General features: G+C 32.4%; 2 protein-coding genes across 7 annotated transcripts in view; one reads left to right on the forward strand and one right to left on the reverse strand.

Moving 5' to 3' along the window:
• Positions 1–26369, forward strand: part of LOC123674946 (homeotic protein antennapedia) — a 315971-nt gene that overhangs the window by 156782 nt on the left and 132820 nt on the right. For 4 of the 5 annotated variants that reach the window (XM_045610162.1, XM_045610147.1, XM_045610139.1 and 1 more), the window contains one exon: positions 7883–7946. The gene's annotated coding sequence lies outside the window, so the exon portion shown is untranslated. Of the gene's footprint in view, positions 1–1283; positions 1566–7882; positions 7947–26369 lie in introns of those variants that run through there. The other variant, XM_045610132.1, reaches the window with a different exon arrangement.
• Positions 12435–25109, reverse strand: LOC123674986. 2 transcript variants are annotated; one of them, XM_045610201.1, is made up of 5 exons: positions 24889–25109; positions 23292–24597; positions 13260–13402; positions 12978–13160; positions 12435–12923 (listed from the first exon to the last, which is right to left on the reverse strand). In XM_045610201.1, exons 3-5 carry the CDS (start codon positions 13392–13394, stop codon positions 12813–12815), a joined length of 429 nt encoding a protein of 142 aa, XP_045466157.1. In that variant the 5' UTR covers positions 13395–13402; positions 23292–24597; positions 24889–25109; the 3' UTR covers positions 12435–12812. The 2 variants fall into 2 exon arrangements, with proteins under 2 accessions (XP_045466157.1, XP_045466148.1); XM_045610192.1 differs by having other exon boundaries at positions 24850–25109.

Here is a 26369-nt window from a genome sequence, read left to right on the forward strand (position 1 = left end):
GCCTTTATTCCTAACACGTAATACTGATCCGGCGTTCTAACTGGAGTGGAGATGTGTAAAACTATGGTTTATATTCTTGTGTGTATCGGGAGGCTGAGGCCGCTGCCCTTTTCGGCATGGCCTCCTCGAATAAATCATGGCTCCTCAAGATTTATGGGTTTAATACAAGAAATACAAAAGTTATATTCCGGGAAATATTAGTTTCGCGCTCGTAGATCAAAACGAAAAATGGACGATTGTGACAAATACAAATACGTCGTTCGGTTAGGGTCCAGCCTCATTTTATACGGAAAGGCTTTTGATCGAAAAAAAAATTTGATGGTTAGAGTAAAAAAGTACTCTAATTTTGATGGATTCTTTTCAAATTATTATTTGGAAAATATATACGACTTAATTCTGAATTTGACGGGAATAGCACTTGAAAAAAATCGAGGAAAAATATATAAAATAATGAAAGAAAAATACAATAAATTAATAAAATATTTAAAAATAAGGAACTATTATTTTTTGCGTTCTTGTTCCAGGAAAAGAGCTGGCCTATTTTTTCAGTTCAGTTTATGTTCTGGGTCCGAATATCTATGTTGGATTCGTTAATTGACAAAATATATTCAATAATTCTGGAGTTTACCCAATATAAAATATTGTTTTCTCAAAATTTGAAAAAATTCATATCCGGTCGAAATTAATCTCAAAAATCAGATGCATGAGAATCGTATTGAAAGATAGGTACAAATCCTCTCTTTTTGAAAAATGTCGATATATTTAAACTAAAGATCAGATTTCACTGAAATAATGTAAAGTGTTTTCCACTAAGAGGTTTCATTTTAAATAGTCCGCTATCTGGGCAGCTGTCACATTTGGAGCTGTAATCTTTTGACAGTTCACAAGTAAGAACTATGCCATTATTAAAAATTTTTACGTAGGTAACACGCTTTCTCGCAAATTATCGGTAATTTTTACTCACTTGTTCAATTGTAACCGATAATTGACCGACCTTCAGATATCACACAAATTCTGGCAAACCAGCTAAACATTTCTAGGTAAGATTAAATTCAATAATAAGACGAACCGATTTCAGATTCTAACCAACAAAGTGTTCGTCAACTTCCTGGATGTTTGAACATGCAGTCAACGTACACTGCGAGCAATTATCTCAATTATTTTAAAAACAAATCCGAGTTACATGTCGATGATATCTGAACAACATGTCATGGTTATTTGAAATTCGATTGATATTCGGTCGTGAGTGGCAATAACTATCAATGCCTATAGATATTTTTACAGTATTATTGTTCTTTCTCCACTTCCATCAGTGCCGCGTTATTCTCTAGTGTATGAATTGTTTTGTGCGTGTTTTGCGTATATAATTCGAGTGTGTAGGTATTAGTCTGTCAATTTTATGACAACATTTTGAAGTGGCAATAAATTGTCACATGGGGGAAACGCTTTTTATATTGTACCTGTATCCAAGGTTATCAATTATGCGTTGAGATCTTCTCAGTAATCTCAACGACCTTTAATTATGTGTTAAATGTGGAACTGATATTTGATTCGATATATTCGAGGTATGTGCAACATTTTGTTATTAGATCTTAAAGTGACACAACATTCATAAAATATAAAATGCACCGATAAACAATCTTTTCATGTATCAACTTGATTTAATTATTACAATGGTACTTTTTCATTAATATAATGAAATTTAATTTCTTAACCTATACCACCCCTTATGCATTGAAATTATATGAATCCGTGTTCATCAATAGCATGATTCTCAAATTGATATACTTAGTGTTCGTTGTTTCGATGAAAAGTTCATTGAATAGAAGAACTTTTTTCATTAGATATATATATATCGTTCATTAACTGCTTCGTACACTTTCAATGAATAGTAATTCATTGTAATAATGAACATTTCATTGGTTTAATGGAAGTTCATCAATGTGATGAACAATTTTTCATTGTATTGTTTCTTCCATATCTGTATTGTTTTGTTAATCGGTTTATCGGTTGAAAAACGATGACTGAACTCATCAATACTTTCTCATTGGATATATGTACCATTTTGGTTCACAGTAGTATCATCCCTAAATTAAAAATGAAAGTGTGAGAAATTATATGATATGTACAAACTGAAGTTCCACCTAGTTGTAATGAGTATTTTTTCCAATCTTCTACCTACTTGATTTTTCTCTTTCGGAGGTGTTTCCACTGACATTGACATATTATGTTTTTTCCTTATTCTGCTTGAATTTTCTCTGAATCTGGGTCGCTTTCGACATAAAATTATGCATGAAATCGTGTTGAAATGAATAAGCACACTGAAACGATCGTTCAAAATTAAAATAAAATTTTCAAAAATTCATTACCCATTTGAACTTCTATTTTGTATCACTACGGATAGATGGCCAAGGCCTATTTCTCGTAATGAGTCCATTTTCCCCTTATTTTCCGATTTATATCTAACCACCATCCCTTACCGAATTCCTCGAAATCACCTGGGCGTTTAAGCTCATTACGGTAAGATACAATCTCCCTAACTCTGTCGTGCCTTACACTCCTTTTCCCCCACCTCCTCTCCACCTGAATTATTCATGTCGTCAAGCTTTCAAATTATAGGCCCCAAGAAGTGAGTTTCATCAAATTAGGGGTTAAGGAAATTTCGACCGACGGAAGTTGGATTAAGACCTCTTGTTTTTCGGCGTCTCATATTCGGACCGGAATTGTCAGCAATTTTTTCAACGTACTAATATTTATTATTGGTGTTATTAAGGTTCTTTATCACGTTATATTATCGATCTGTATGGGGTGAAGGAAAATATAAGCGTTAATTCATGAAACAAATATTTCTCTTCGCATTTTATGTTTTTACTTTTGGAGTTTGTTTCGTTGGTACAATTGATTTTAGAAATATGAATGGCAAATTTATTTCGTCTTCTAGTTTTTATTTTTTTGTTCATAAAATTCAAATAACCTCAACAAAATATTAAGTTTCTATACATATTCCTGTATTATGGAAAGAATTCGCGTTGTTACATTTATTCCTCATAAAATAATAAATATTTATAAATGAACACAAGTAATAATGAATAAATGATTTTAATTTGACAATATGTCACTTAATTAAAAAAAACTTCACACTAAAATTCAATTCAATCTGAAAGATCATCTCAATGCTGCAAAACAACAAAAAAATCCTGATTTGGAACTTATATCTTTTCACCTCAGCCTTATCTAGTAAAATCTTAGGTGAAAAAAGTGTTTTATTCGATGACAAGAAGACATGGTTGACAACTGTAAGGCTCGCCCTGTATGTGTTATATGTACAACAGAATTGGATTATCTTGCTTTTTATCAATTATAGCAAAAACATCCGCGATCAAAATAGACTACATAATTTAAAAAACAATGATTATAGATAACGCTCTAACACTGCAACAGTATAAAGAACAGTTGTGTAAACGGAAAAATTTCGTCATCACCTTCAAATACTGAAACCAACATTCAGAGATATATCAACATTGAGCTAATAAACCGAATTTTTCTAATTCAAAACGACATAATCCTTATAACCAGTTCACAACTGGTCCAAACCCCGTTCGACCCAGTTCCAAACCTGTTCCAGAGGGAAATAAATACGTTCTTATACGACCAAAATATGGTTATTTTTCGTATCTTATAATCAGTTCAGAACTGGTCCAAACCCCAGTTCCAAAACAGTTCCAGGGAGAACTAAATACGTTCATATACGACTGAAAAATGGTTATTTTTCGTATCTTCAGGCGCCCTACTGCGTCCGGTCGTATGCAAACGGCCTACCGCATTCTACGCACGCCCGCTGCATATAAATTTATATAAATAAATACTGTCAATCGATTTCGATAATAATTAGCGCGTTTCACATTCAAGTCATAGTTGGCGATGGTCGTAAATCCTGAATGCCGCACTATCGGTGGCCATCTATTGTGAGGTCTAATAAAACAATTTGTCACACAACTAACGTATGAATTCCGTTGGTAACAATTTCACAGTCCACTTGATGGCTGTCCTATATCGAATGTTGACATGAACGTGCATCGCCATAGAGGCGAATGAGTCCGTAGTCGGAGAATATTTTCTATGACCTCAACTTTTACCTTTGCGTTGGGTCCTACCGGTTTTATATGCACGTTGTTTGCTATTTTTTATTTGGTTTCTTATTATGGAGGTGACGTTTCTCTTCCAGAAGGAAATATAGGAATTTATTCTTGTCGCGTAGTTTTGAAGAATTTGCATAAGATCTTGTTTGAAACAAACTAATTTTAATTGTTCGTAATTTTAAAGTAGAAGCCAAATATTAAAAATATTTAAAAAACCAGGCGTTGTCTCAAAAATCATAAAAATACACTTCAATTTTTTCCCTTAGAGGGGGGATAGGTATTGTTATAAAATTCACATCAAGTCCTCAAAATAGACAAATCAAATGATTACTAAAATATTTTAAATAAGCTGAGACTTCTAGATTATGAAATATGTCTAGCTATGTGAAGTACTTCAAATAACAAACCAATAAAAATTGGAATAGAATAGAGCGACAAGGGCGCCATCTACCCTCGAAGACCCTTATCATTCAAACACTCTCAAAATCATAAAAAACATATGAAATGAGATAACAATAATCGTTAATATAGTGTTTTATCTCACCAACCAAATAGGTAATGCTTTTTCCAATTGAATATTGCATAAAATCCAAATTTGTGACCAAAAAAAAAAAATTATTTATTTTTGATTAACTCCAAAAGGACATATAATACAGTGCATTATTTTATGTTACATTATCTAGGAAATCGTACATTCATAAAATCTAATTAACAAAATCAGTTTCAATAAAAGAAATAATTCTTCAACATTCCTTCTCCTACGGAATTTTCTGTAATAGTGAGCATGAACGAGATCAATACCGATTCCTACAGTCAAGGTCCCTACCCTAGAATTGCCGATTTTCTTTACAGTTATCTTCATCTAGCTGTATCGATCTAACATCCTGATTCGGGCATTGGCCGCTAGATGCGGCGGCTCGCTTTGTAACGCCATCGGTGGCAGATGTAGCTCACTACACTATATAGGGCCCTTTTTACCGACAGCGATCAATACGTGCGGCAGCTATGTCATGTAGCGCCACCGCTTTTCCGTACGGGAAAACGGAGAACTTGCGAAATATCTCTTAGAAAAACCTGTAACCTATAGTGCGAATGACATCGATCGTGACAAAGTCTGCCGATTGAATAAATTGTGTCGTTCTCCACGTTTGAAAATGTTATCAATTGATTATTAATTTTAACTTATGATCAAGAAATCTGTAATGGGTACTAATTGACATAGGTACAATATTGAAACCAAATTTGGTGTACTTCGGAATAATTACCTCTATAAAATTGAAATATATGATTAATTATTGTTTTTATTGTTATTGTTGTTATTTTATGCGAATTTAGTTATAAATTTATGTGACTAGTGGCTAACTCCTCGACTTATAATTGTCTATTAATTGGTTATCAATATCAAGACATACTAGATTAAAGAAGCCGAATGAATGTAATAAAATTAAAATAACTTGTATTTCAAATTTTTCTTATAGGTATTATAATTATTAAATTATTATAACTAAGCAACTGCATTCAAATCATACAAAATATTCCCTTTTCTAAATAGTATAATTACGTTTTTTCTTCTCTCATAATTCTTCATTATAATTACAGATCTTCTTTCCGATAAAATATTTAAAAATATGTATGTACTCCCCGATAGAATATTTAATTTAAAAGGATACTAATGGTCGATAATATCTAAATGGTTATTAATTGCTATCTTTTAATTCATACAATTATAATCGCAGGTGTAAAATTCACTCATGGAATTTTAAATTTATTGAAAGAGTTGAAATTGAAAAAAATTACCAATTTAATCAATCAAAAACCTAAGTTTAAATGCCAAGCAAGAAACGAAACTAATAAAAGCACAATAAAATTGAGACATCAATCTGCTATTGCTATTTACGACCGTAATCTGTCCATTCAGTGATTTCAATATTGCGGGGAATCACTTTTACAACGTGTTAAATGCACATAACAGTCACGGGAACAGTTTTATGGCATCGTAAACCAGAGAGGACGCATGCTCTGCTATGATTTCGAGCGGTCCACTACCTGGTGGCATCACTCCAATAACAAACCACTGGAACGGCATAGGACCTGATTACACAGGGGCGTACAAAACCGTCATTTAAATTTCAGTTGATAAAATTCAAATTTTTTGCTCGCTTTGGGAATTTTGCCCGAATAATAATAATGATGTTTTTTCAACTAAAAAAATGTCGATAATTTTAAAATTTTGAGCTGATCGATGAAAAATTGGAGGTCAACACAATTCTGCCCGTCCGATTGACATTATAAAAAAATTATGAAAGTATGTTTTTTCAATAATAAAAAGAAAAAAAATTGTAAAAATTTTGGTTTCAGATTTCATGTAAATCTATGTTTTCAACAGTAGTGTGAGTTCACACAGAATTAAAGTCGAGTTTGTCTGATGTGAACCATAGATTTTCTTTCGGAAAGACGCGACATCCATTTCTGAAAAATTTTCGAATTATTTAATTAGGAATGGATCTGAAATATTTTTTTGGTGCTAATATAAAGGGAATTATACAATTCAAGATGCTGGTAAAAGCTTATAAAACTTTCCTAGGGACTATCACTATATGAACTACTTCATAGTTACTATAGTGATAGTACGAGAGTGCTGTCGTGGAAATGAACCTTTATTATTAATATATATTTTTTCATTTCCCCAAAAAAATTGTTCCAAAAAAAGATAAATGACATTATGTCGAAAGTATTCTAATTTCATGGGATGTCACTTTGAAAATTGTAGTCATGATCAATTAAATATCTACTTGTTCATTTTAAAAAAACGATTCGAAGGAAGAAGAACAAATTTTAACAACTCCTGACTTCAAATGAATGCTTTTCTCAATTTTATTAAATTTTTTTCTTGACGAACACACAGCGAAGGACCTACCGGCTTCGGTGAGCGTAGCGAGTAAATAAATAACTATAAACCATTGTGTGTAAGTCGAACTAATGGATTCTTAGAATTTGTTGATGTTATAATTTAATCAGCATCATCTCATTAAATTGCTTACTTAGTTCTTCTATCTTTCAATTCTCCGATTTTGATGTTTGTAAACGTGAGAATTAATCAATATTCTTCATCTGACTGTGTTATCCATTTTCATAATTGGAATAAATTAATAAATCTCTACCTGCTCAAGCCTCCGAAAAAAATAAATTGATATATTTTAATATTAATATAATACACCTTCCTTTGTGCGTCAGGACACGCAAGATGGTTCCCTCATGGTTCAGTGCTTGGAACGCCGCTGTTATCTGTGTGTCGCGAGGCGCTCCAAATTACAGCTAAATTGTTGGCGATATTGAATTAACTCTTTTATGGCCCACCAAAGCCATTACTTTTATGGTCTTTTTATGTGTTTAGTATGCTACTACAGAGGCTTTATAGTAGTTTAATTTGCTTTATTATGGACTAGTAATTTAGGCGATTATGTTCCTGTAAATCAACGCCCTTCGGTTATTACTCAAGTCTCGTCTTAATTCATTCACACGTTTATTGTTTATTTGCATAGAAATCTACCTCCGATTAAACTTAATGGTTTTCCCACAATCTGCCAGAGATCGGCTTTGTGTGCCGCAAGTTCTATACATTTTTAATGGCTGGCTAGAACGCGAGGAGCGTTTCAATTTCACGGATTATATTCTTGTTTTTTTATTGGTGGATGCGATTGAGATATTCTGATGTGTTCTTACGGTTTTTTTTTTCGTTACAGATTCCCGCTTTCAATGGATTATTTCAATTGCAAAACGATTTGGAGACACACTGTATTCTAAAAGGTGAGTTAGATAAACGATATGGAGTATAATTCTCGAATTTTGAGCCGATAATGGTCTCAAACGAATCAGTGCTAAAAATTATTAGAGATAAATTTCGAACGGAAATATCTAGAAACTTGAAATTCTCAGGATAGGTTTGAATTTCAAATTTTCAATTCCAGACTCTGTGTTAAATTAATAAAACTATATAAATAATGAAATAAAAATAAAAAAATTAAGAATGATACCGAAAAAAAGTCTAATATTTCATAATGGAAAATTGAAATTTTGCGTGTATTTATAGAATATCAATTTCAAGCTAGATGCAAAATTTCGTATCAATAGCAGCATCAAAATCAATGAAGATTCAAGCAGAATATCGAAAAGAATGAGGAAAACACTATAGTGAAATCGGTTGTAGTCAGGTATCGATTCTCTCCAGTGTCGGTTGAAGATCAGCTTAGGGCTGCTTAGAAAAGAGGTTTTATCACTTTTGGAAATGCTGAGTAGAGTTCAATGGTTGCATATTGCGGTTCGTTCAATATACAAATTCTGAGGATTTCTTCGTTTGACTCTTTGAACAAGACCATAAAATAATTTTGAACCAAGAGGATTAAATTTTGATGGAGGCAAAGCCAATAAATCACAGAACATTACAATAGGTTCAAATGTTCTTGAGTTATAACTTTATTTTATTTTTAAACGGGTTGTCTTTTTAATTGATTTTTTGAATCGAATCTTGCACCATATTTTACGCAAGAAGATTTCTTCACAATGTCTGGGAATTAGATTGTTGTATTTTTCGAATTTTAAACAGTAATGGTGCAAATTCCTGTTAGCTATTTTCATTTTAAATAATGAATAAATAATAAGTTTATTCGTTCGAAAACTACAAATAAACTTAAAAAATTCTGTATAGTTATTCAATGACAACTGTGTACAGATATTTAAAATCAAAATTAAATTCACTTAAAAACTAAATCAAAATGAACAATTTCACCATCTATTCCTCTTCAATTTCCATTCAAATAATCATAATTCTATGATATACTCAATGATTTAACAATGGATAGAAATAAGTGAAAAACCTGTTTGTGAAACTTCACTGTAGAATGCATTTTTCCTCTCAAAAAAAAAGAAACACAGTAATGAAATAATAAGTAAAATTGGTCAAATTCATCGAAAAAATCAAATCACCCAGGACAAGATCGGCTTCTTTGTTGAATCGAAGGAAGAAAATCGCTCTAAAGTGAGGTAGATCTAAGAAAGCAATCAAACAACCCTCAAACAATTTTCGAACGTTTTAAAGGTGAAAATTGACGTGAATTACCCCGTACAAAAAGGAAAATAACAAAAAGATTTTTATAACCTCAGAACCATATTAATAAGGGGCAAGTTGGTTGCTGGTATAATAAATATTCATCAATCAAGATAACTATAACAAAAGAATTGGAATTCCTTGTATATATCCACCCCGGTTTTAGCGACTATCGATATAGTTTCATTCACACCAGATTCTTCGTCTCTTTTTCACCCGTACAAATCTAACGGCGGTAGAAAGAGACAGAGAACGCAACGTGAACGCGGCTTCAGGTAGACTTTGCCGAAAAAGCCCGCGGCCAAGTATCAAAAAGCTTGTTATTATAATAATAACATGCGCAAGAGTGGCAGGCCTGGTCGTAAATCAAAAATATGTCCGCCTGCCCGATTGGACGTAGAAATTGACTGATTTATCGGCTGAAACAGGCGGCCTATCTATTCCTTTCCGATGCCCTCCGCAAAGAGAAAACGAAAATTACCCGTATAAGGTCATGTTTTTTGCCCGGCTGGACATCTACCTGAACACACAGGAATTGGCGTTTTAATTTCGACTAGGAGTTCTAAGAAGGGGATCGGGTTGATTAAAATTGAAATCTGGGAACGTTCGGTCTGTTATTTTCAATAATAATCCTTGGAATGGACGGAGGAAAAAAATTCGGCCAGATTCCTTCAAGAACCATCGATGTTTTCCATAAGTTTTTGATGCCAAAAATATAAATTAATTATGAAAGGTTTTCCAATTAAAAATGGTTTTACCTAATGGCAACACTGTGTATTAATTTTTTCTTTTGTCATTTGTCAGTAGTTCATGCCATTTGATCGTGGAAAAATAATTTTTTCATCAAAAACAGTACTGATTTGTGAATACTGACAGAAATTGAGAAATTATTCATGGACTGCAATATTTAATAAATCGACTCATACCCTAACCTACTGAATGCAAATGACATAATAAATGTCAAATAATAATACATTGTTGCCATTATAACCATTTCTTATTCTATTATAACTATATTGATTTGACTTCCTTTCATATTAAAATCCTATATGATTGCCAGCGCACAAACATCTTTACTGTCGTCAATCTCTATATGTATTATGACATTTGAAAAACATTGACAAAGTAGCATAACCATCGAAAATTCAACTATCCTGAGATCTACCTCTACGAGATCGCGATTAGCCATATAAGTAACATTCTCTGATTCTTGAAATTGTCAAAAGACGTGGTACCCCCTCTGTACTGTAGTTACTTTATTTTTCAATTTTCATTTTTTTTATTCTTGAATTTTTCCGATATTTTGTTAGTTAATCTAATTCCATGCAGGATAGAAATGAATTTATCTAATCATAAAAATTGGTCCAGGTGTCTTGAATAGATTAACAACTTCGTCTTCGTCTTGTGAATATAGATCTGATATCTAAAATCCACAAATATGTTAACAATCCGTTTTCGGATGTTCAAAATATCAATCGATTACGGTGGCCTCATCATTCCAATTGTACAGGAAGTCTCATGGCTTCCTAAAGCAGCTGGTCAAGACGTTGATAAATAGTGGCAGTTGATGGCAGCTCTATTTTCGAGGATATGTATTTTTCTTTCGGACCAATGCAGGTAACTCACCGGTGATGAAGAAGACACTCCCCTTAATATGGCAGTACTGATCTTATCTTGTGCGCAAAAAATCCTATTACATGTTTATTAATACGCATTTTGATATAGGTATTAATGATATGCGTCTCAGATAATTTTGAAACATCAATGAGTTTGTAAATGCATTTTGCTTTGATAGGTATCAATTTTACCAATTCATAGTTTTACAATTCATTCAGAAAATTAAGAAACTCTTGTGGTTTCAGGAGCTTTTGATCGCTCGTTCATTCATGCGCCAGTTCTTATGATACAATCTACCTGTTGTTACTGAAATACTGAGCAATTTTTTTTTGTTCCCCTCGAATTTTCATTTATTATTTCGTTATCGATGGAAATTTTTCATTTTAAAGCCGGGAAATCGAGGTTTTAAGTTTTCGTTGGACCACCTAGTATATGTTCCAATTCGTTGAGAAATCAAGAAATTAGATTCATATATGATTAATATTTTTTTCTGTTGTACTTTTTTTTATTTGTAGAATATATTTTATGATGTGAGAAGGCAAATTCAATCGATGTTCAATCGAAATTAAACATGTGTTGATATTTTATATTACTAAAATTGGCAACTATCATCTTTTATTACCTTGTGAACACAGTGAAGACAATTGGAACATTGTCCTTAATTTAGGTTATTACAGCTAAAAGCTATTTCAAACTCACTTGCTTTGAGTTTTACATCTAATATTCGAATTCGAACTTAAATGATTTTTTCGAATGCAATATCTTCATTTAAGCTAGTGCAGTTTTGTTTCCGTGACCAAATTCATTTAGAAATCACATGACTAAAAGAGTTTTTATTTATTCAATTCCAGTGGAAATACAATTTTTGTTGCAGTATAGTAAATTGTCATACGTTGTTTTCACAACCAAAGGATCGGAACATAGATATACTTTCACTATAAATAAAAGCACAAATTAAATAAAAAATTAATGTCTTAAAAATTACAACTTCGATGTTGCAAAATATTAAGAAAAGAACGAGAAATGAACTAAAATCTGAGTCAGCCAAATTATTTTTTTCAAATAGATACAAATAAAAAAACAATTATAAATATATATAGACAAATACATCTTTTGAATCGCCCTTCAGTATAACAACTCTTCATAAAAAAGCACCACCAACCTGCACAATGGCAAACTCGTTTTGTTTTCGATTTTCCATAAGGACGCTCCAAAAACATAACGCGAAATTTTTCTCGAGATCATCCGAGATATAAGCACAGCCTCCTCGATCAGATAACCGCGGCGGCGTTTACAGGGTGTCGTCTGGACACAGTGCTGTCCATTGTGCTGTCTTTCGCTTTATCGAAGAAGTGCAAGAAAATTCTGCAGACGACCGGGACTGTCCGACTGCAAAAACTCCGAAGGAGCTTGCTTGGCATTGGGACAGGACCGTATTATTGATAAAATAGGTTACAAATAATCCATTTTTAGAAAAATATTGCTAAATTGTATTTACCTATTTTAGTTGACAAAAAACAAGAGAAAAGGGTACAACTGAACCTGAAGACTTTAAATCTGACAGCCATCGTTGGTCAGATCTTCCAATCATCAAGTAGATAGGTATACAATTCTAAAAATGTCAATAAACAGAATACAGAAAATAAATACAAAGAGATGTAAATAATGCCGCTATGTGAGTAGCTATTTTCCAATCTGCAGAATTTTCAGTAAAATTGAGCTGAATAAACAATATGAATTGATAGAAACAAAATCATATTTAGGCAAATCAAAACATCAGTTATAGGTATTAACAGGAGTTTATGATGTCAGTAATATCTGAATGAATGTTGGATTTTCCATTCGGCATTCATTGCACTCTGAACAGAAGTAAAAAAGAGCCCAAATCCTAAAATGTCGACTTTATTTGAATATCAGATATCATCGATAACAAGTAAAAGCCATCTTCCACATTAACAATATGGCATCATACACATAAGAATCATTTGGTTGTCTACATCAATTTCTTCAGGCGTCCTTTTTTCAGTATTTTCTACATGCTTCTTTTTTTCCTCGTTAACATCCTGCAATAATAAGAAATTAAAGCTAGTTCAAACTAACTACAAATTGTGACTCACCCTCAATAGGTATCTTAGGTAGAGAACAGTCTCCAGAATTCCAGCCTGTCTAGGGTCCCAAAGATTTATTTTTACGAAAGGCGACGTTTTTTTTATTTCACTTTGACTCATTGGTACTGTTTTTGTAGGTGCTGGTTTTACGGTTTCCTCAGATGGGGTATTATCTACTTTGAAGTCACTTGCCTATATTGGAAATAAAAATAAATTAATATGCAGAGTACTGTTACTTGAATCTTGGTCAAATTTGAACGAGCTTGATCAAAATGTACAAATAAAACTCACCCCTTTGAAAAGATTGTAAAAAAGAAACATGCGGACAGGTTCGCAGTAAATAGGGAAAGGTCCTTTGTACATCTTCCTGTTGAACACACTGGCTGCAAGAGCGAACCAGAATGGTTTTCTCTTATTCTGGTCCATAATGAAATCTATAAAATTAAAAGAAGAATGTTAGCCTTGAAATTATTTCAAAGTAAAATGAATCAGAAAACGTAAGATTATTTATTTTCATTATTGAATCGTAGCAACCCTAGTATGTCCCTGTTCTGAGGTTGAAAATAAAGGAGGATACGTGTCTTTTGCATAAGCTGTCGTAAGTTGTCCAAAATGTCTTTGGTCGAGTTGACAGCACCAAAATGATACGTCGGTATGTGCTTTGAGTGCCCTCCAAGGTCAATAAGACGAAGAATATCTTAGCTGCAAGAAGAACTGACTGAGTTTCATTGCAGCTTGATCACTTCAAGGACTCGTTTATGTGAATGAGATGAATATGATTTTTTTTTTGTCAAGTACTAAAAACGTGAAGTTTGTTATGACTTCATATTCATATATTTCTTAGAAGCTCTAACTGCGTAAAAAACGATGAATTATTGACCACTAATTCTGGACACCCTGATGTATTAAATTATCAAAATCATGGTTTGTTTGGATTTTTTGATATCAACGGAAAATTGATTTCATAATAGTATCGCATCTTTGTTTAAATTTTCTGTTCGAAGCCCGCATTTCATTCGATAACTTAAGAATTATAATTTACAGATGTAATATTTTAAACTTGAGGTGGTTTTAAATAATTATATGCGGTTTGAGATCCAATTATAGATCATTAAAACTTAATTGTACCACCATTAAATCGATCAAGATATAGGTGCAAATACAAGCTTAACTTAGAAAAAATAGATATTTATAATCCATAATAATTGTATGAAACAAATTGAAATGAAGTATTGCAAGGTGTGGAGCTCAAAATGTGTGTGAGGTATAGTTTATTTTATTTTCGACAATTTCATAATTTTTTTTTTGGATAATCATATTAAGGAGTAGAAAAAGTTTGAAATCAACATCTTGTAAATTATTTCTATTGTTCTGGATAATGTGTTTTTATGAAGAAGTGCTGGTATATTTTATGCAATTTCCCGATCATATTTATTCATTAACCACTCGAGAAAATGCTGATAAAATCTCAAGTAAGGTAATGAAAATATTATTGTTACTCCGAGTATCTTCTTCTTTTATGGACAAAAACAGCTGTTGTACATCCTCGTGCAAAAATATCACTTATCGCAGAGAATCAGCAATTAGCTCATGAAGAACTTTACCTTCAATAAACATTCCAGTTAATTTGTATAATTTTTTAGTAAATTTATTACCTTGTTCCGCCACCAGAGTGTCCCGCAATCATCTCGTATTTATAAGGCAGAATCGCAGTGAGGTAATTGCGTAATTATTAATTATTTCCGTGACCTCACTCACATCGCAGAAAATAGCGTGCTTTTAAAATGTCAGGATGATAATCAGATGCAACTGAGCATACAGAAAATATTCTGTTTCGTCTCTATGTTAATTCGTCATTTTTTGTCGGTCGCCCATCCAGGTGTTGACCTCACAGAACGCTGCTTCAAATTAATAATTCAAAAAAGAATTTTCTTTCGGCTTTTGACTCTATACCCAAGGTCAGAAATACCCATTCGTCATAAATTTGTGGCACCTTTTTCGCCATTCTTCAGTCTATCGTTCAAAAAGCATATACATCACAGCTGCCTGATTGTCCTCTCAAAAAAGTACCTACTCTTCTATTGATAGCTTATGGAATTTCGGGGCTGCTCCAAAAAAATACCGAACTATTTCTGTCGAAACCAATGCTTTTTGAAGGTTAATTATAGGTCGAGTTATGATTTATACCCACATTTTTGTTCCATTCTCGACAGGAAATGAAGCATCTCAACTACATAATTATGCCATTTTGTCCTTCATTTCGGCACATTCAAACGCGGTTTAACCTAAGAGTTTTTTTTTGTATACGTTATTTTCACTCAGTTTGAACCTACTCTTTATATCTCCGATAAGTAATAAATTATTTCCGTTTTCCTCGAAGAATTTTTTAACGTCAGGATCTGATTCAATTATATTAACGAATTTTCGGGGCGTTCTATTCGTTTCGAAAAACACACAATACGTAAATCAAAAAAACGAGCAATAAATCATCATAATTGGAGTCGCGATATGAATCTCATTAATTTAATTCGGCTGTTAACTAACGAAGGTCTATTAATTATTAAAATGTGAAAACTGAACCGATTCTGGTATTCTTTCACATGGCTACCAAATGATCCTCAAGGACATTGTTTTCGAGATGTTAATTAGCATCGATCGCTGTCAAAATGGCGGCTGACGACTAGATAATGGCGGATTGATATCTCTTAGCGAATAATTTTTTTTTTGTTGCACTTGCTAGAGATTTGAGAGATTTTTGTATCATATTCCTTTCATATGACTTTATAATTTGGATTCAAAAACTTGTTGGACTTCCAGGACATCTTCAATAAGATATTGAGCTTCAGCAGTATCTGATACCACATAATTTTCAGATAATTTCATTGTAATGCATGAAATAAAATAAAAATGAATACATATGAAATTGAACAAATTTTCAATGAAAATTTGCTGGTGATGATTTAGTGAGGAAATTTACTTCTAGACTATTTTCTCAATAACAAACCCGTTAAACAATTTTGGCTATTAAAAAAAAATCGATCTACACAACAAAGGTAATACATTCTTCAACAAACTATACGGAAAAAGCATCACAAAGAAAATTGTGGAGAATTAATTCATTTCAATGTAAGGATTTTGTTGTTATAGATTATCGTGTCTTTTTATTCAATTGTTTTATTTTATTGTATACTTATCATTTTAGTAGAGAAACGACAAAAGCACTAGGGCTGTTACAAAAGTTATTATGCCATTTTATTGAGTACCAAATCGTAAATAAAATATTATTATCAATGTTTGCCAACTATAACCAATTGAATTGAAGAGAGATAATGTATGATCTATATATACGCATTACTAAATGTTCTGTAACCAAAGAAAAAAAAAACGAGAAAAAACTATGAATACGGAAAAAGCACTCGAAAAAAATTGATTGGCGAAATTGACTTCTACACCTGATTAAAACTATGAAAGATTTTTGATCTTTTATTTGTCAGATTTCACTGCATCGCGAATAACGAACATCAGAAAAAGCAATGAATTAAAATTCAAAATTTGAAATAGATAAAATGTAGAGGAGCTGCGGTGTTTTTCTAGTATTCTGACAAATCTAGAAACAAGAGAATTTATCTCCAACTTCAGGGGTGGTAATTCACCAAATGTTAAGAGACTTTCTGATATGAAATTATATGGATTTCGAAATTCAAAAGTATCATGCGTCAAAATTATAAAATTTCAACTGAAACAAAATGTTAAATTTCAACTGAAACAATCTGTTAAAAATACAAAAATTATAATTAAACAAAGGAATATATGAAAAAGTATAAAATGAAAGAGTTTCTGGACAAAATAATTATCTAATTCGGATACTTCATGACATCTGAAGATAAGACATAATATATCGTGTTGCTAGTCATTTTTCTCGAAATTTTGGGATGCAAATGCATAAATAGAGAATACAGAAAACAATAATTAGATATATACATTATATACATCATATACACCACAATTATTCGATACATCTCGCGACCATATGAACACCGCATCAATCCCCTCATATGAAAAACCCTAAAAACAAACCCAATTTCACTGCTAAAAAACCCATCTTTCACAATTTTTCAATAATTCACTCCCGTCACCGGCATCTCGACGTGCGCCGGCCAATTAATAAGATCCGGGGTTCCGTCCTCTTCCGGTGGAACCGCGGCCCAAAAAAAATGTATTTCCTCCTAGGCCTCGGCGGTCTAATGAGTTATGACGTCATAATTCAAACGCAAGAAAGAATCGGGCGTCCCGGCGCACCCGTAGGTGGTCCTCCGTTCGGACCGCCATGCGGCGACGGCGACGCCGGGCGCCGCGTGTGTGCCCCCAAACACGCGACTGACGAGTCGGGCCTTGAGAGTCGAATGGTGGCGATAATTTTATTTTATTTTTTTTGGTAATTCCAAATGCGACGTGCGGTCGATAAAATCTGGTATTTCGTCACGTGAGGACGCCATGTGTGAAAGGTTGATGGATGGGATTTTTTTAGGGGAAATTCCGCTGAATACGCCATTTCGAAGAATTTTTTTTTACAATTTTGTTTTTTTTTGATTTATTCGAAACTCATCTCATTTTAATATTTTCTGTTTTTTTTTGTATTCAACATAATTCCTTCAATATTCAATTTAAATTTAGATTATAAGCCGAACTGCTTTGATTTTTGTTTGGTCTACCTTTTCTTAAACTTTTTCATCATCTCCTTATAGTTAAAAATTTCAGTTAGATCGTCTCATGAAAAGAAATTATTCCAATTCACACTTCCTCGGTATTTCATCATAGAACCACCAGAAAATTCAGTGTCTAATATCAATTTAATATATCCAAGTTAGAAAATTAACGAAAATTGATCCATGAAATAAAAATAATTTTCTTCAATCAGAACTAGTGGACTAGCGAAAAACAAACCTTCGTTTCCGTGGCTGAATTTTTTAAAAATATGAATAACATGTTATCAGAAATAAATTCTAATCCAATTAATTTAAATCGAAATTATCTCGTGAGTCCAAGGAAATATAGAATTTTCCGTGTAATTTCGTCACAAAAACTACTCATTTACTAGTTTCTATCAAGTACAGATCCCTGTACCGCTTATTGATTCCCGCTCTGTCCGCAGCGCCCCTGGCGGCGACACCCCCGAACCAACCCAACATCCCTGCTTCGACGGATCGCCGCTAGAGAGCGACACTCGAAGGGTTGATAACAATCTGCTTTCTCCGCCTCGAGGTCGACATTAAATCGAACGTTAGGGGTTGCAGGGTAGTAAATGGCAATAAAGTGAAGTTTTATCACTTTATTATGGACTTAGCGCTGAGAAATCTTGACAAATGGCAATTGAATTTTTATGACGGTACTTGTTACTCCAGGAGTTGAATATGCCGTAAAATCAAGGGTTTGACATGGAACAGAACTGCAACTTGTTGGATTGAACGAAAGATGATGATTTATTTTTATCGCTTAGGAGGCGATTTTTGATTATTGTTTTATAAATTCAATTCTTGATATCATTTACGAATAGTCACTGATATCTTTCTTTATATTCAAGAAGTTATCTAATTCAATGTTTGTAGATGAGGATTCATTATCCAATTTCGAAAAGAATAATGCATCAAATTAAAATAAACTAAAGATCCGATGAAATGTATGCAATTTTTTTCGAATCAGATTAAAGTATACAGATTGTGTCATGTCATCTCTTCAGGAAAGATAAATTTTTGTTATTTGAAGTGGAATAAGAATTGCTATTATATTCAAGTTATTAACGACTCACGGTGGGTTGATATTTCATAACAAATAAATATTTTTCTTCATCTGTGGCACTTTCTATATATATTTATGAAGTTTTTGTACCACATTCCGATTATTTGACACTATGATTTGGAATTGAAAACTTCTCGAACTTCTATGACGTTTTCAAAAAGATATTGAACTTTATCGGCATCTGATAACACATATAACTTTCAGATAATTTCATTGTGATCCATTAAATGAAATAGAAATGAATGTATCTGAGACTAAACAATAAAAAATCTAAATTTGCTGGCACTTATTCATTGCGAAAATATACTTATAGACTATTTTCTCAATAGTAACTCCGTTAAAATTTGGGCTTCTAAAAAAATTATTGATTGTAGGGATTCCCGGACGCTAATACATTCATCAATAAACTATCCAGAAAAAAACTTGGGAGAAAATGATCTGGAAATCATTCAACTCTAAAGATTTTGTTGTTTCTGTATTCCGAATATTTTCAATTTGAAATTATCTACTATGAGTTTGATTTTATCGGAAATCATTATCACACTAGTGTTGTAATGAATATAATTATGACATTCGAATGAGTGCACATTTATGAAAATTACGTGAAAGTTGTAGATATTATAATCTACGACTCCTTCATTTAGAAGCTATTTGACCACTGAATTTGGTCCATTTGCGATACGTACTTAAACTCATTACAGAATATAAATTTCATTACGTAACTCATTGTTTCGGAGAACAATTGAGACAGTAAAAAAAAGATATTTAACCAAAACCGACACTGTTTCTTCTATATAAGATGGAAGTATTTTTATTGCATTGTTTACAAATCAACTTGATAGATGTCAAGTGGTTGTCAATGAAATAAACATATTTCGATGATCCCAATATCAACTAGGATATTTTCAGTTTAGTCTCACTAAATTCAATCACAACTTTGTCTTAATTTTTTGTTCATTATAGGCAGTCGTAGATAAAACGTTGTACTAAACATTTGTGATAATGCATCATTAATATATTCGTTTGCTTACATAACTCGTTTGCAACTTTCACACGCATATGGTAATAATTCCTTTATCTCACTTCTTTAGTAAATAACTATTATTTATATGTCTTTCCAGTAGCTGAAGATTGAATAAAATACAATTAATTTATGATCTACACCTAACAAAAAACAAACTATCCGGAAAAAGCACGTCAAAGAAAAAAGATAATTTTCTTTATTTTTCGCCTTTATTTCAACAGAAATAACAAATGCGATATACCTATCCAAGTTATTAACGAGAATAAAATCGAAAATATGGCTCTAATCCCACGCAAAAATCCATCCCCCATATCATATCGAATCAAATTAATGAGCTTCTTTGTTCCAGGTAGGTGAAATAATCCATCTTTCTATGGTTAACGACCAAGGGAACCCTGAACCAAACCGGTGAGTGCTAAGGTCAATTTTCACATGAGATATAGATCCCTGGACTTAGCCTGACTACGACGGTCTGCCCATATGGGACCGTATCAAGCCACATGTGATATGCATTTAGCACTTTGGCAGAGCTTTCTAAGGGTTGCGATCGGGGGGTAATTAAAGGGTCCTAAGAGAGGGAGGTGAAAACTCGAAAGCTTTTGGCAATTAGGAAGTTGGGCCTGAGTGAAACTGGCCTGATGGGTCAGAGCAGAAAAGCTTGATACGTTGGAGTTTTCTTGTGTGAATTACGAAATTTGGCAGGCATTTTATCAATTTTTGTTTATTCGTTTTGGAGAGAGTATGAGGGTAGAAATATCGATCCAGGACTTAATAGTAAAACGCCGGAAGTTGGCGACGCATATATTATATTTAAATCTGAAAACAAAAAAGAAAAGAACCAGAAAGGAGTATTAAATGTTATAGTTTCCATTATAGACCACATGAAATGATGACAATTGAAATCACCGCAATAAATTGAGGGATAAGAAAGAATCATATCGAAATTTCTAGGCCAAAGAGTATCAGGGGGTTTGTACATATTAATGACGAAAATATTACAAGTAATTCAAAGTAATGAAAAAACTCCGTCAGCTTTACCTTTCCGAACCAATTCAACACCACTAAAAAATGACTTTTCAACATAACAAGCCAGACCATATACATAACTCAATAGGCAATCTATCAATACATAACCTGCTAAAAATCCTCTTTCACAAAGTTGTTCTTCAGTTGTCGTGCGAGTTTCTCAAAGAAGAAAACTGCTCACTATCTATGGCCAGTGAAATGATGACCAAAAAATCAGTACTTTCCTTAGAAACTGCCCCCGGTTTGGACCAAAAATGTACAGGATGTTTCAGGAAGATCATGAACTTAAATAACTCAAATTCATTCATTTTAGGTATAGGATTTATTTAACCCCAACCATTTTTATACGTAGAATCGACTGAAATAATAAAAAATATAGGTTCGAAGTTGAAAATCTTGAGTTTTTATGAATTTGAGTTGTCCAAGTTCATGATCTTCTTATGAACATCCTGTACATTGTTGGTCCAAAACGCAAACAGTCCAATAATACTACGTATTTGAGAATCGAAAAAGAAAAAAAGTTTTCGAATAAAGCTTTTTCTGCCGAAAAATTCAAAAAAATGTCCTCATCGCCACCATTTTTTTTTATGAGAATCCCAATTAACTCATGAACCGTTGAGTTTTTACCCAAGGTATGGCGTATTTCCGAAATTTTTGTCAAAAAAGCTATCTAATGATACAATATTATACTGGGTGTTCCATCTGCAATAAGGAAGTAGTAGTCTGTACCCTGTAAAACCGGAAGTTGTAGAGATCTAAAAATATTTTAGGAAGAAAGATCATCGTCTCAAATCCCAAAATGCAAATTTTCAGCTCAAAATTATGATTAGTTTTCCATGAACGTCTAATAGGCCATCCCGGTGAATCACCCTGTATATAAATTACCAAATTAATGATATTGAAAAAGATTCGTTCTTCGAGAAACGTATGAATTACTTTAGTAAATATTTAGCATTGATATATGAGGCACTGATTAGTAGGTAATGATAGCAGCTTATACCGAGAAATGCTTCACTTATTCAACTCGAGGGGGCGCTGTCTTGCTTCCGAGTCGATCCGTATCGATCCTTCGGCGAACGAAATTATCTATCCCCGTATAAGTTTCCCATGAAAACTCAATCTCGTTTCTGTTATTTGGAAAATTAGGGGGCCAAAATCGACTTCGTGTTACTTTCCAACGAGTTACGCCCTTTCCTTGTAGAAGTTCGACCGTCCACGAATTCTCTTAATACGGACGGGATTATAATTGTAAATCCCGCGGGTTCGAACCCGGCCCTTTCTGATTGCGTTCCTATACCTCTCCCGCAAGTTTCTTTGCCGTAAACATTAATCGGTTGTTTGAAAGGTCGGCTTCCCCCAAAGAAGTTGCAAAATATACCTACTTTCGTTTTGATATTGCGTTTTAGTTGAATAACATTCGATGTCCCGATTTGAACATTTAGTTCATTAATTTTGAATCGAATAACAGTGATTCTATCGAACTGCTATTTTCAAAAAATAACAGTGATTCTATAAACTGCTATTCTCCCGAAAAATAACAGTGTTTCTATCAACTGTTTATGAAATACTCCAACTCAACCTAACATAACCTTAATTATTACGCGATTGAGCAAGTAGAAAGCTGATTTCAATTCGCATGAATATTTTTCAGTGAAATAGCAATCGAAAATCAAAATTACGTTAGTGACGTGAATAGAAACCTTTCCGGTATCTAATCTAAATTAGCTAATTGACAGATTTTGTAAATCTCTCTTTGAATGTTCATTAGTTAGGTGCGTAAAAGTAAATATTTTCAATTCGCAAAAACATAGCAATTAAAAAAGTGAAATATTGGATTGACTTGATGGAAATTCATTTCAATCGAAAGACGTTTCTCTTTTTCCACTTTTTTATTATTTAAATAACAATTATTTCGATAAAGAGTAACTTCTTCAGATGATTCAAAATACAAAATCTGAAGAAGGTAATGTGTAGAGAAACTATTGTTATTAAATAATAAAAAAGTGTAAATAGAATAAAGCTGAAATGTCAAATACTAATTTTAATATAAATAAAACAGCCGCAGACTTGATTCGTCACTGACCTCGTATTTTCATCGGATTAAATTTCGTCAATTTAAAAAAAATCTTTTCAAGAGTGTTTGTCATGTTAATGTCATAATGATTCTATTTCGTCTCGATGTTTTGAAATGTACAATGTGTTGTTAATACGACAGTGAGTAAACAAAACCATTCACCGGCATGTGGAAATAAGAATTGAAAATGGATATATAAAAACTAAAATGTTTGATGAAGAAAACTAAATATAGTATCTAATAAGAAAATTGAATATACATACTATCATCGACATTCAGAGAGAAAATAAAATTGGATTGAAAACGTTGAAAGCTAATAACAAATACCAAAAAAATCGAAGAAAATGAAAATTGAAGTTTCTTAAAATTAGAAAAACAAAATTTACAATATCTAAATACTCACGTGCTTATCGCAAAACTTTTAGGTGAAAAAACTCCTTACTTCGATAATTGTAGGGACTTCATGACTTCAGTGTACCTGAGCTACCTGATTCATCCTTACCCCCACAAATAAAGTAAATCCCCACCTAAACAGTTTGTATTGTAATTTCTGGGAATTCTATGACATTTCGTTACAAAACTGCAAGTTTCGAAGTTTCTCTCCTGAGTGCACTTTTGAGGTTTAGGTAACAACAGCCTTTTAGTACAGTTTCAAACTCTGACAAGAATGGAGTCGGTTGGCTCTATCAATATGGCCCTACGCTGCCATAGTATTGGCGATTTTATGTTGATGTGCTTTAGTGTCATTTTATTGATGTACCTCGTAGTCTGGTTTGAACGCAGGAGGAATCAATCTTTGCAAATACCGATTTTAACGGTATGGATTGATGAAGATCAAATAATTAACCAACTACGAGCATCCGGATGGGGCGATGAGGAATCTAGATTATTATTGGACAACATGGAAGGAATTTATGGCGTAGAAGAAATTTAGTCTTGTCAGTTGTGTCTAAACAATTCATTTCATAAATGAATAGTAAGTGATGAATACTGTTCTATTTTGTTATCGTTTTCAATGTTTTTAGTGTTTTATTTGTAAATTTTAATAATGAACTTGTAGATATATAATTATTGTCTCTGTATCTATCTATTTCACTTTATTGATCTGTGTGTAATAAAGTTTTCTTTATTCTTTCAAATGTTCTTTCTATTCATGAATCATACCATGAAATCCACACTGGACATAATTTCTACAAATTTTGTTTCATTATTTTTCTCAAGAGAAATTATTTTCACTTTTTCTGCTCGGCTCTTTTTAGTGTTTTATTTGTAAATTTTAATAATGAACTTGTAGATATATAATCATTGTCTCTGTATCTATCTATTTCACTTTATTGATCTGTGTGTAATGAAGTTTTCTTTATTCTTTCAAATGTTCTTCTTTCTATTCATGAATCATGTCATGAAATCCACACTGGACATAATTTCTACAAATTTTGTTTCATTATTATTCTGAAGAGAAATTATTTTCACTTTTTCTGCTCTGCTCGCTATATTATGTTATTGTGTATAACGATTGATTTATCATCAAAAAACAAAAAAATTATCTTTAATCTCTGAACAGTAGTGAAACGATATTCATTTCAGATGTTTCCAATTTGATAAGAAGGAAAATTCCTTTTTTTTGTTAGCATTGTTGTTCATTTGAAAAATATTCGTCCAATATTTAATATCATTGATATCTCACACATTTTTCAACATTAATAAATCTGAAAAAAATTCGCATAATTACAGGAATTTATCAGAGAATCAACACTTCGAAATAAACAATTAATTCTATAGGTTTCATGTAAACCAAAATCGACAGTGACATTTTGGATTCGTATAATACAGTCAAAAATTAGTACGTCTGGGGAATTTTTTCTCCTTCAAAAATTATGTGAACATTTACTAAAATAAGAATTGAAAAGTTTTCAACAAGAAAAAGATCTAAAAACCTAACTAACAATATGAATACATACGTGCTTATTAGAAAATGTATAGGTTCTCCAAATGCTTACTTCGGGCATTAACTTAATGACTTATTCAGTCTATCACAGCATACTCATCTTTACCTGCACAAAACTAGTAAATTCCTACCTAAATAATTTATTTTGTAATTTCTGGGAATTTTGGTCCATTTCGTTGCCAAACTGAAAGTTTTGAAGTTTCTCTTCTAACCGTCTAATCGGCTTAGGTACCTAGAGCCTTCTAGTCAAGGCTTAGTTTAGACCAAACTGACATTTATGACAAGTATTAAGAAGGTTAGGTGTGCTGAAATATTTGCTCAAATGGACTACGACGAGTAGGAATTTGAATTGATCAAATGGCTTTTGTCTTTTGTTCTTGTTTTGTATATCTTCGTCAACGTTTTGGGTATCTTTGACACCGAAAAAAAGGAGAGTGAAGTCTCAAAATGTTGCTACCTCTTTCAATTTGAAATTGATATTTTTCATCTCCATAATTTTTTGTATTGTTTTTCTTAATAATATTTAGTTTCATTATTATGGTTTAACTTAATTTCAACGATTTATGATTTATTTTTTCGATAATTATTAAGATTCCTTCTTCTCTATGAGTCTTGGAATACTTTACTTCATAAATTAATCGTAAATAATAATTTTTTTTTTTTGTTTTCAATGTTTCAATTGTTTTTCTCAATTATATTTCTTATAATCAATATTGCTATCGAATTCAATATAGTAATAGCTGAAATATAAGTGCAGAAGGTATTGATATTCTTCCTCGAGTCCAAAATTCAAAAAGTGGTGAGTTTATGAATGAACGAGTAGTAGAATGAGCCTTCTGTAAGAGTATCATACATTATGTTCTCTAATTTGTTGAATTTTTATTGAAATGAACGAAATATTTTTTTATAAATATTGTTAAGTGATTTTTGCATTGAAAAATGTGGGTTCTCTTTATCACAAATTTGAAAGATGATATATAAATCCGAGGCAGGAGAGTGCCGGGTACCAACATATAATAATAAAATGTAACTATAAAATCTGTGCGAATCTGCGATACTCTCGCATGATTTTGTTCTACAAGATGTGTCAGAATGAATGGATTAGCCACATAATTAGAGAAAATTATTTTCATTCTTTATGATCTGCTATAGCTATTCGTCATATATCCATGTTTATTTGAACGTTTGAATTATACGGCAAAGAATTACCAAAATTTCATTATAATTCCAAAAAAGCTATTAAACTGTATTCATTTCAGAAAAGTTAGTATTTTTTTAGGAACGACGAAAAAAAACAATTCTGTAGTTCAACTTGATACGAAAAACAGATTTTCTGTCGAACAGTTATTTTTCGATAAATAACAGCGATTCCACGAAATGCTATTTTTCGAAAAACGACAGTGATTCCGTTATTTTTCGACAGAATTGTAAATTACGCCACCTGACCATCTCGGAACGTACATAATACGATATGCGCGCAATTTCCGAAGATTGAAATTTTCTAATCTGTGCCCTATACCCGGCCGTCAGAAG

This window comes from Harmonia axyridis, chromosome 1 (genome assembly GCF_914767665.1).
Source record: "Harmonia axyridis chromosome 1, icHarAxyr1.1, whole genome shotgun sequence".
Taxonomy (NCBI): Eukaryota; Metazoa; Arthropoda; class Insecta; order Coleoptera; family Coccinellidae; genus Harmonia; species Harmonia axyridis.

Coding starts and splice junctions, on each gene's coding strand:
- LOC123674986 (XM_045610201.1), bottom strand. CDS start 13,394: ATGGACCAGAATAAGAGAAAACCATTCTGGTTCGCTCTTGCAGCCAGT. Junction 13,161..13,259: donor TTTACAATCTTTTCAAAGGG/GTGAGTTTTATT, acceptor TTTCCAATATAG/GCAAGTGACTTCAAAGTAGA. Junction 12,924..12,977: donor ACCTAAGATACCTATTGAGG/GTGAGTCACAAT, acceptor TTATTATTGCAG/GATGTTAACGAGGAAAAAAA.